Source organism: Miscanthus floridulus, chromosome 5, assembly GCF_019320115.1.
Source record: "Miscanthus floridulus cultivar M001 chromosome 5, ASM1932011v1, whole genome shotgun sequence".
NCBI classification, from domain to species: domain Eukaryota; kingdom Viridiplantae; phylum Streptophyta; class Magnoliopsida; order Poales; family Poaceae; genus Miscanthus; species Miscanthus floridulus.
The window spans coordinates 134015179-134026981 of record NC_089584.1 but is presented as its reverse complement, the minus strand read 5'-3'; the positions used below and the strand labels follow the sequence as shown (position 1 = coordinate 134026981).

Below are 11803 nucleotides of genomic sequence, written 5' to 3'. Positions count from 1 at the left end.
TTGGCTTGCTGAATTTTGACCGGCTAAAAAATACTGTTCTGACTAAATTGTTATGAGAAAAAAAATATTGAAAAAACAAGTCGAGCAAGTCGACTTCTGGTAAGCCGAACGGAGCCATGGTGGGCGGGCGGGCGGAACGGAAAGCCTCCGCCAATTTGCTGTCGAGCACTCGAGCTTGTGGTGGCGGCAAGGGAGGCCGCCGCGCAAGCACCCCGGGTGCCGGGTGGTGGGCCGGCCTGGAAGCGTGAGCTTCGTGGCAATGATCCGCACCCCGCCGACGAGGGGAAAAGCGGTTTGGTAGGGGGACTTGTCCGCGAAGTTACAGGTAACGGAATCTGTCGCTGCCACAAGTATCTCTCCGATCCCCACGGGGATGAGCGTGGAAAACGTATGAAAAAACTGGCAAGATGAAAGGAACGGCTTCCCATTGCATCCCCAATTAACCAGTTAGCCTATTCGCTCGTTGATTTCAGTCAGGGCTTATCAACCAGCCAGCAGTATTTTTCTTTCACAACAAACTAACAACCTATAAACCAATAAGCGTTCTGGTGTGCAAGGTACGGACCAGAGAGGGAAGAACTCCACGGCGACTATAAATGAATGAAATCCGATAGGTCCTGCGTAAGTATCTTGTTGCAAGCAAGCCATGCATGTAAACGCCTTTTTTTTAATTAATAAAAAAAGAATGACAAAGTGTAAACGCCCCCCCCTGACTAAATTAGGCCTGGTTTAGTTCATTCCTTAAAATTTACTCTCTATTCCATCGAATATTTAGACACAAGTATGAAGTATTAAATATAGATTAAAAATAACTAATTGCACAGTTTACGACTAATTTGCAAGATGAATCTTATAAGCCTAATTAGTCCATGATTTGACAATTTAGTGCTATAGTACACACATGTGCTGATGATGGATTAATTAGGCTTAATAAATTCGTCTCGCGGATTACTGACGAATTCTATAATTTATTTTTTTATTAATATCTAAACACCACATGCGACACCTCTATATAACACTTGATATAACACTCCAAAACTTTACGTCCTGGATTTAAACGAGACCTTCCCTGAGGAACAAAGAAGTCCAATGATTAGAAAGAAAATTCGTGGTACGTTCCACCCGGAGAGTTCACATTCTAGCTAGCCGTCAGGAACACGGAGAGTACGTGCTAGAGTTTGGCAAATCATCTGGGTGAGACGAGCTCCGTTGTCAGCATGCAACGAGGTACGCGAGAGTCTAGCTTGTAATAATAACATGGCCCAACTGGCTGGTCAGAATCACAAGATCAACGGCGTACGTGGGGTAGGCACGAGTCATAATTTATCTTCTGACCTCTTCCGATATGCGAGTAATGAAACTGGTGTCAGATGCTTCAGGTACAGAAATACATACCGGTACGCTGGAAGCACTACGCAGTACTACGTGATACGGACAAAAATGTCAAAAACTTTGAAAATTGTTAGCGCAAGCGTTGAGTAGACAAAGCATATCATCAGGTGAAAGTTTAAGCCTACTGTTAGCAAAAATTTATCCATGTCCACGTCGAACTTACTTACCTGCAAAAAACTCTCGTTCATGGTTTGACAAGAGGATAAGAACTTACTAATCCAGTTTTCAGGCTGACAAGTTGGTGGTTGGAAAGCTGATAAGTAAAGGAAGATTCCGATGGGGATTCATCTCCTTTTCACTGGAAAAATTATGATTCATGCTATTTTTCAACCTAGATACACGCTGAGCTCTAGCCATCAGTTCCGAAACAGTTACTGCGAAAGTATGGCGATTTGCGCACGTGTCCATCTCATCAGTACGAGACGGGGTTGTGTTTCGTTGCATGCATGTATTAGTTTTTTGGGTGTCTGATGCTTAGGTCCCTGTATCCTGGGTGAATCAAGTCATCCTGCACCATGAGGGAAGGAGAAATCTAGAAGACTGAGCCGTGCGGGATGGAGGAGGGAATCTGCACGGGAGGAAGCAGAAGAAAGATACGAGTAGAGCAACCAAACACAGACGAATGCACCAAAGGATGCGGGATGGGCCAAATAACGGTTCAGGTCGGGCAACCAATCACGCCCTATCCAAACGTGTGAATGCAGCATTGCAGCTTCACAAGAACAATCCTATATGATGTACGACACAGAACCACCAACCTCCATCAAGCCGTATGAACTGATGCTCCGTATATTTTTTATAGCATGAAAATTCATGTTTCAAACCATACAAAAACCCCATTGGAACTTTGAAAAATTTCTACACTGGTGGTAGAGTTTGGCCAAACTATACATCTGTGTCCCATATCCAAAATACAGTGCGCCGAGAAGGGATTTCTAATTCATTTATATTATTACTTGACCGATGCTATTAAAAATTACACTGCAAACGTGGAGGATTACTTCGAATCCAGCAATCTGCCGGCACTTATCTTGTGTGTTTTACTTATGTTCCCACTGTCCTTTTACTAGTCGACCAACCTGGGTTGGTTGGCTAACTACCACTACGGCACCGCGTTCACGGTTTCATCCAATCACCCTGTTCGCTTGTTTGTTTCAGCCAGCCCAAACCAGTCAGGCAACAGTGTTTTTCTCTCACAACAAACCAGCACCAGCCAGCCCAGAAACCAACCAGCGAACAGGCCGAATGCTTCTTCAGAGAAAAACAAGTTCATTGCTGTCACTCTCACGGTTAAACAACGAAAGAAACCTTTCCGGAAAAACAAGGCCATGTCAGTTTCTCCAAAATTCTCCGGTGCCTAACTTGCCACATTATTATCTTATTTCCTGGGAGCACCCAGATACAATTTTGCTTTGTGTGTTTCTTATTTCCTGGGAGCACCCAGATAAAAAAAAATTGTGTACCTACCAACAACAGCCCACCGCATCATGGATTCTTGCACTAGTATATCCCACATGGGTGACATGGCACAAATGTCACGCAGCCGCCCGAATCGGATGCGCAAATTCACAAGATGATGCACCCAACCGATCAATCAACCGTACAACAAACTCAAAAAACGGAAAGAAGAACAAATCGGTTTTGAAGAAAGGGAAACATGAGAAAATGATGCTCTCATCATCCACATCAGTCATCAGCTGCATTAGAAACTCTCCTTTCTTGTTTTTACAGGTTGTTTGGGTGTTGCCTCTGCCTCGCTACTGTGATTTTTACGACGCCTATATGTACTGGCCCTCCTCTAGCGGCCGGAGAAACCGGAACCCCGCCGGCGACGCAGCGGTCTTGCAGCTGCAGGCGTCTCCGCTGCGGACACCGAGGTGGTAGCACAGGCAGATGGTCGTCCGCTGCTGCTGCTGCGACGTGGGCGTCGTCACGGCGGCCGCCGGCGTCTTGGGCAGCGAGCACGGCGGGCCGACGGACAGGTCCAGGTCCAGGTTGAGGTCGGGGCACCGCGGCGCGTCCGTGCTCCCGCCGCTGCTGCTGTGGCCGTCCTCCGACGGCGCCGGGCGCGCGAACATCACATTGAGCGGAATGGCTATGGCCGGGCGCGCGGGCCTGGTGGGTACCGGCGACGGGGACGGGAAGCCGGCGGTGCTGGACGTGGTGAGCCCGCTGCCCGCGGCCGCGCTGCCGCCGCTGAGCGGGCGGTGCGTCTGCGGGTCGAAGCCGCGGCTCAGCAGCTTGCGCTTGATGTGCGTGTTCCAGTAGTTCTTGATCTCGTTGTCCGTCCGGCCGGGCAGCTGCCCCGCGATGAGCGACCACCTGCGCCATGCATGGGCCGACCGATGGATCAGTCATCGAAGTACTTACTACTAGGAAAAGGAGTCCATCCAGAGCGAATGGTACAGTACAGGCGGGGCGGCGAACGGCGGCCGGGCGCTTACTTGTTGCCGAGCAGGGCGTGGAGCTTGATGATGACCTCGTCGTCGTCCTCGGTGAAGTTGCCGCGCTTGAGGTCCGGGCGGAGGTAGTTCATCCAGCGCAGCCTGCAGCTCTTGCCGCAGCGGAGGAGGCCCGCGGCCTTGGGCAGCGAGCGCCAGCACCCCTCGCCGTGCGCCTTGATGTAGGCGATCAGGCGCTGGTCCTCCTCCTTGGTCCACGCGCCCTTGTTCGTGTGCGCCTTCTCGCAGCACGGAGACCTCCCCATGCCTGCTGCTCCCCTCCCTTGTGCTCTTGCGCGCGCCGCCGCCGCTGGGCGCAGGTGTTTCTTGGCGGGCGCCTCTGGCCCTCTGAGCTCGACTCGAGTTTGCCTGGAGCTCCCTCCTGAGCTCTGGTTTGGTTGTTATTATATTATAACAGGGGAGGCGGCCAGGCGGGAGGAGATAGCCAGGCCAGGAGGCGGAGCGCGTATATATGGGAGCTGGCCAGCATAGGGGCAGTGCGTGCTAGTAGACGCTACTTAGAGGAAGCGTGGATTTTATTCTAATTTTTTCCTATTTCTCCGTCCCATTGACTGGACCCCTACAGCAGGCGTGTCATTTGACCGCGCTGGCCCGTAGGTGAGTCGCATGCCTTGCGCTTGATCCGCCGACCTCGCCCGTGTGCTATACTGGAGTAGTTTTATGGCGGATGGATCATAGGTAGAACGGGTGTCGGTGTTTCGAGTTATCATTTACAGTAAATTTTTATTATTACGCGTCTAACTTAAATGATGTGCTTAGAGAACACGAGGTTTATATTGGCCCGAGCATAATGTCTCTACGTCCAGTTCATCGCTGCTTCTCGTGTTACTAGCACTGAAAGTTTGTAGTAGGGGTTACAAACGGGCGAGAGAGGAACATGTCTCAAGCCTCTGGTGGAAAAGGTGAACGAGTGCCGAGAGCTCGGTTGCTGCTCAGTCGTGTGCTTGTGTTGTGTTCTGGTCGGGTCGAGGTTCGATGGATTCGTGATGGTTCAATCGGGTCTGGCCTCAATTGATCGATCCCCTTCGTAGGGCGCCCTGCTTTCCCTTTTATAGCCCAAGGGAAAGCACGAGTTACAGCGGAGGAAAAGAGAAGAACGAGAGAGAGAGCCGAAGGCCTTCAGGATCGTCAGGTCCTTCATATCCTTCATGCGGGTCCCGCCGACCCTGTAGATGTCAACAGGGACGGCTCCACGTCGCGGCCCTGTCCGTCACTGGTGCCATGCGCAGGCGTCGTCTGCCGGTCATGGTGCTCCACTCCGTCCTGGCGGACGTCGTGGTGAACTAACGCGCCTGTCAGTGTTCGTACGATGGTTAGGCAAAACAACACCGGTATGCCTGACGTTGTTCCTGATGTGAATCATCGGGTATGGCCCATCGTGGCCACGGGTTATATCGGGGCGTGCCGGTCTCCTCCCTGGTGTCAGAGCTTTGACCCGGGCCCATACACTTGGACCTGGAGTGGTTTGCGGCGACATGGGTCTTCGTCGGGCGAGACGGAGCCCGCGGGCTTGGGGTTGGGCGAGGCGAAGCACAAACCCAAGGGTCAGACGAGGCGGAGCGCAAACCCAAGGGTCGGACGAGGCGGAGTCCTTCCCCGGAGGCTCTTCAGAGGTCGGTCGAGACGAAGCCCGCACGCCTAGAGGTCGGTTGGAGCCGTAGTCGCGCTCTTGACTGTTCGGATGAATTAATATCAATGATCATTAGCCCCTCCTCTTCGGGTACTCTAGTATTGATCCCGATAAACGGTGAGTTTTCTTTTGAACTTGATAGAAAAAAAAGGCACGCCAAGTTTAGACACTGCCAACTTTACATGTGCTACTTCTACCGTCCTGCCTGGAGTACGTAGTAGTATTGTATTAGACCAATCCGTCCATCATCCTCGGTGGAGTAGTTTGTTAGTTACGCTTACGCAACTCCTCTCATTACACTTGTACCAGCATCTCTTTTCACACTTTACCTCTCCCGCTAGTGCGGGAGACATTTTTTCTCCTGGTGGTTAGCTAACTCGGGGCGGGCCAGTTCATGATTAGAAAAAAGGCCGACGCCACGCGAGAAGGCGGGGGATCAGTGTGGTACTTGTTTCCAAATTCTGGTGGAGCAACCGCCACCGATTGGCTAGCTACCCCATGAGCTGTGCTGCCTGTTGCTCGTAGCGTTTCGTCATGTGTGGCTAGTCCCTTCCTCCTTTTAATCCCCATCCTCTCTCTCTCTCTCTCTCTCTCTCTCTCTCTCTCTCTCTCTCTCTCTCTCTCTCTCTCTCTCTCCTGTCCTGAGGGCTGTGGTGGACCGGGGGGGACGGAGAGCCAATAATTTAGTAGTCCTGATTAGGTTGTTCGCGCGCCAGTTAAGCCGTGTAGGTTGCGGAGTTTGGTAGCGCTGGTGGGCTCGAATCGCGTAAACTAGAGGGGGACCAGACAGCGTGCCCCTCCGGGTCAAAACGAACATGCCCGGTTGCCCCGTTCCGTTGGGAACTGCTCTGCTCGGGTGGACGATTGATCTGGCCCGGCACGGCCGCCGGATCCGCCGTCCGTCCGATCGCCGGCACGCAGCAGGGTACGCGGTGGATCGGACAAGAGCTGTACAGTAGTATACTGTAGTACCCCATGCATTATGGCTGGGCCTGAGAGAGGTTATCCGTCCGCGGGCTCTCTGATCCGAGTCATTTTCACCTGTCCGCATTACGAGGGGGAGCGAGTGGACAGGACAGTGACGACACTTGACCGCGGACAGGTTGGAAAACCGGAGCGACACCGTACTGTACACGGTCGAAATTCGAAAAGGCGGCACGGCGTTTTCAGGGTATTCAATGCACGGCAAGGCAACCTACTGTAACTCCATTCGTGCTACTGCTTCTCCAATAGTACAGTACACAGCTGGCTCAACGGCCCAACGCCCGTGGCCGGCGTGACATACACCAACGCTGACGGCGGCGATTTGATATACTACTGCTCGATGGTAGGAGACGTACACTATGCCAACAGTGCTTACTGTTTGGCTGTCAACCGCCGACTGACCGCACCGCTGACCTGCAAAGGGGCCGGTACGCCAGCGGTAGCCTGCCGCGCTCCCGCATCGCTCACCTGCAAAGTCGCCGGTACGGCATCGGCTGCACAGGAAACCACTAAACTCAGCGCACGCGAGAGGCCACGCTAAACACTGGGCAACACTGTAGCTGAGAGAGAGAGAGTGGGTGCCTGTTTAGTTTCTAAAATTTTACAAAATTTTTCAAGATTTTCCGTCACATCGAATCTTTGGACCTATGCATGAAGCATTAAATATAAATAAAAAAATAAAATTAATTATACAGTTTAGACGAAATTCACGAGACAAATTTTTTAAGCCTAATTAGACTATGATTAGATACTAATTGCCAAATACCAACGAAAGTGCTACAGTACCATTTCCAAAAAAATCGCCAACTAAACAAGGCCTCGGTGGGAGAGAGAAAGAGAGAGGGAGAAGAATAAAATATGGAATAGTGGATATAGAGTATGGGATAGAGATAATACGGGTGTAGAAGAAATAGGTATAGAGTAGAGAATCTCGATGACTAAAATAAAATATTCTTTTTTAAGATAAAAATAGAGGTGGACGAGTAAGGATAGTCTGAGCTAATGAGTTCTGGCGATCCATCACTAGTCTCGTTGGCACTTATCGCGACAAAAAAATAGGGGGCTGCTAACCTTTTTTTTCGGAGCTCATGTTTATACTCCTACTACACTTCCAGAAGGCGGCCCGGGACGGAGTAAATTGAGAGAGTCAACCACGGGCTAACAACCAACTCCAATCCCTCGCTAGAAATCGGAAATCTTTGCGCAGATTCGCGCGTGCATTGAGCGCGAGTTTAGTTTCCACCCCAAATTTCAAAAAAGTACTACAGTAGCTATCACATCGAATCTTGCGATACATGCATGAAGCATTAAATATAGACGAAAAAACTAATTGCACAGTTTGCTTGGAAATTGCGAGACGAACGTTTTGAGCCTAATTAGTCCATGATTGAACACTATTTGCCAAATAAAAACGAAAATGCTACAGTAGCCAAATTTCCAACTTTCACCCAACTAAACGTGCGCTGAAGATCCGAAACTGGAAATGCAAGAGGCAGAGGTGGTAGTAGCTACTACTAGCTAGTACGGAGGAAAACTACTGAATGAAAGGGCGGTGAGCCGGTTGAGGTCGATTGGGCGGGCGAGCATGCGAGCTAATCAAAATGCCTCTGGAGTAATGGTTTCAAAATCTTCTCGAGCCTCGGCCGGCGCCGATGAAAGCAGTCGTGTACTCACGCCGAATTTTTTATTTTTTGCCCTTTTTTTTTAATTTTTTCACAAATATATCTTTAGAGTAATGCTTTTAAAATCTGGACCCTTAACTCAACGTCATCATTGGTGGCATCGAGCTTATAAGTCTCGGCGTCAAAGGGTTTGGCGCCTAGGTCGGGGCCACGTTGACAGCGTGGACACTGACCTAGTAGGCAGCACGGCGCCGAGGTTATTGACGCTGAGTTTGGCGCCGTGGTTATTGGCGCCGTTCTCGGCGCCAAGATCTATGACGCCGAGGTGGTGTTTTAACCCGGTGCCCAACCTTCCTGCCCGACCCTTCTTTCTCTTCTTTCTTCTCCTCTCGGGTTTTTCTTCTCCCCACTTTGCCCTACCTCACGAATAGACATATTGGACCTTGGAAACTTTGATTTGATCCGTAGATCTTCAAGAGCAAGGCATCATCGCTCCCTCCTAGTTTTTTTTCACATCAATTCGGTATATATTAGACGGATTTTTTAACTTAAGAATCGTCATTACTTAGGGTTTTATTCAATTTTAATATTTATATTACACAACCGTAGGATGCTAAGACGTGGAAAAGCTAGCAAACCAAGGTAACCTCATCGCACGTTGTTATGTTATGGGTTCATTGTTGTGGATCAAATGGGAAACCCTAGGTGTAGGGTTTAATGTTAATTGCTTTCGGTTCTTTGAATGAAAATGGCTAAATTGTAGTTATGGCCGGATGACTGGAATGCATTCGACCCATTGCCTCTGTCTAGTGGTGTTCCAGTGCCCATGTCCTTTTGCGGCGATCCTTGCAAGGTAGCCAAGTCCGATGAAGAGAACACGTATAGGCAGATGTATTGGATATGTTTCAATTTTGCGTTTGAACCTACACTTCGTTAGCGCCGCATTAACAAGATGGTGATGAATTGATATTGTGTCATAGGACAAGGAGAAGATGAAGAAGAGATGCGGAGAGGAGGCTGCAGAAAAGGAGCACAAGGAAGAGGAGGAAATGAGGCGTGTTGCTGCATTCAGGGAGGAGAGGGAGAAAAAGCTTGAGCGTGCACACCGAGCGAAAGCAGCGATGGAGGAGAATCTCGATGCCCTGAGGAACGAAAACTTGCCTCTTTGCACTCAGTAGTCTTCATTACATGCTAGTTCTATAGTTTATTCATGAAGCTGTCGTGCGCCCACGCGTGCACCCGCCCCGCAACCGGAGTGGCCAAGCGAGCGGGGTGGGCGGCCACAGGAGGCCGGCAAACGGCACCCCACTGCCCTTGTGGAGCGGGCAAGGGAGGGCGACGCAGCAGGGGCTGGCACGGGCGCGACCATCTGGGTTTGACGACGGGTAGGGCGGCGCAGCAGTCGTGGGCGGGGCACGACACCTCGTGGCTTGGCGCGCGAGGTAGGGATGGGCGCGATCGGGCACTCCCGACCGGCGGGGCGCAGCACGGCGTGCGGCCTCGGCGGCCCAGGACGCGCGGGGGCCGGGCGTAGCTTGGCGACGCGTGGGGTGGGGCGTGGGCCGCGGCCGGCGCGCGTAGGCGTGGCGCGGGACGGGGGCGCGTGGACCGGCTTGCGGGACGGGGCACGCGGGGCGTGGCTAGCCGTGGCGCCGGTGCTCGGGGCGGGCTCGCCTACCGGCGCGGCGCGCTGGGATGGGCGGGCTGGCCACGGCCGGCACGCAGGATGGGCGCGGGGCAGCGCGGCGCGACGACGAGCGGCGTCGGAGACAGAGGCGTGAGAGAGAACAAGATAGGAAGGAGGAGAGAAAGAAAACGGGCCCACCTGTAAGGCCAGAACGGCACCAAGATATTTGGCGCCGGGCACGGTGCCAAGATCTACGGCGCCAATATCTGTGACGTCAAGGTGCCCCAAAACCTAGGTGCCAAAATCCACGGCGCTGAGCTGGCAACCATGTCAGCCCCGGCTCTACTTTGATACCGACGTGGTCCTCCGACGTAGGCGCCAAACCCTTTGGCGCCAAGATGTGTAAATTTGGCGCCACCATCCATAACGTCGAGCTAAGAGTGCAGATTTTAAAAGGATACAGGAGTATATTTGTAAAAAAAACTTTCAAAAAGAAAAGGGCAAAAAAAAAAAAATCGGCGTGCCAGCGCTCACGGCACCAAAAGTCGTCGCCGAGGCGTCGTCAGCTGGGGCTCGGAACAGTGTGAATCTCGCGTATGCATTGAATGCTGCACTTTGGCAGTGAAGTCAGCGCGTGCTGGCTCATGTTTAGTTCCCCCATTTCCGGAATTTGGCGCTATGAAAAAGAAGATTTCCTGTTATATTAAATTTGCGGTATATGCATGGAGTACTAAATGTTGACGAAATCAAAAACTAATTACACAGTTTGGTTGTACTCTGCGAGACGAACGTTTTGAGCCTGATTAGTTAACGATTGGACAATTATTACCAAATAAAAACAAAATGGTACTGTAGCTACAGTGTACCTTTGTTTTGGGCGGCGCCGAATCGGCTGATGAACTTATCAGACTGGGGTACTGTAGGCAGGATGCAGTGAATGCTTGTCGCATCAGCTGGATCGGCGCCTGGATTCAGAAGGAAGGAATGGAGCCGACGACGGTCTTCCCTCTTTGTCATCTTGTGTTGTGTAGATAAGCGATGGCATGAGCGACAAAATGTTAAAAAAAAGGTGTTCTTTTCATGTTAATAAAACCAGGCGTGAATTAATATCGATGAAGTTAAATAATAGGTTTGGCATCTTTGCTGTGTAATTTAGTGTCGGTTCTTGTGTTCCAATGGGATGTGCGATCACCATCAGTGCCTGCGGAACCGACACGGGCTGGGAGGAAACGAACAGAGAATTTTGGGCCCGCCGGACTATACTGGATTCGCCGGGATCGGACCGGTCGGGCGCACGTAGCTTTCAGCCAAGTGCATGCCAAAAGGCAGCAAGGATGTCCCAATTAAGCACGAACCACAGCCGTATCCGCCGAGAGCAAATGCACTGCCCCCGGCACTGCATGCAAGTGCGACGCGACCATCCCATCCGCTCCAGCTCGATTCCATCCGCCCAGGCGGCAGAGCACGACGATCGGTTGGTGCGAGGTGCCTGACTGCCCTGGTGCCCGGGCGCACGCGGCGCCCGGGTTTTGGTACGGGGTCATGGCCTCGCAAGCGCAGCTTCGCCGGCCCGTGACGCGCCGGGGCCCCGTCTCCTGGGCAGCCGGGCTCCCACCACCACGCTCGCGCCCGGTGGGCGTGAGCGTCCCAACAAGCCAGCAGACGCGCAGCTCTCGCCCTCGCCCGCCTGGATCACACTGCGCGCGGACCGCGACGCGCGTACCAACCGCGCGCGGGGGCCCTGTATTCGTTCGCCTTGGGAACGCCGAACGCCAGCCGGTAGTGTGTGTGTCCCGCGCTCCCGCCTGCACTGCGCATGGCTGCACCCTCTGCCTTGGGCCCTCGCGCAGCTAGCTGCCGCGGTGCCGGAACTGGACGTACGTAGCTGGGGGGTTGGTGCGGAGTCTCCAGTACTGCACTCCCCGTAGAATTGCTGTCGTGATTAGGTTGGTTGGTTGGTTGGTGCCATGTCCCGGCTACGTATGTTCGTCGACGACGTGCGTGGATGCACGCGTACAGGTAGCAAGGCCTACTACGCACTGCTAGACTACATTGATCGGTACCGGATCCTATGAAGAAGGCAGAA

At 52.2% G+C, this 11803-nt stretch overlaps 1 protein-coding gene across 1 annotated transcript; it reads right to left on the bottom strand.

Annotated features, from left to right (window-relative positions):
- Nucleotides 1–2781: 2781 nt before the first annotated feature.
- Nucleotides 2782–4297, bottom strand: LOC136453682 (myb-related protein 308-like). The gene is made up of 2 exons (XM_066454241.1): nucleotides 3837–4297; nucleotides 2782–3714 (listed from the first exon to the last, which is right to left on the bottom strand). Exons 1-2 carry the CDS (start codon nucleotides 4097–4099, stop codon nucleotides 3171–3173), a joined length of 807 nt encoding a protein of 268 aa, XP_066310338.1. The 5' UTR covers nucleotides 4100–4297; the 3' UTR covers nucleotides 2782–3170.
- Nucleotides 4298–11803: the final 7506 nt, after the last annotated feature.

What these genes read in the sequence shown, in the direction of transcription:
- LOC136453682 (XM_066454241.1), bottom strand. Translation starts at nt 4,099, where the DNA reads ATGGGGAGGTCTCCGTGCTGCGAGAAGGCGCACACGAACAAGGGCGCG. An exon ending in CACGCCCTGCTCGGCAACAA is followed by an intron (nt 3,715 to 3,836) that starts GTAAGCGCCCGG and finishes TGCATGGCGCAG; the next exon opens with GTGGTCGCTCATCGCGGGGC.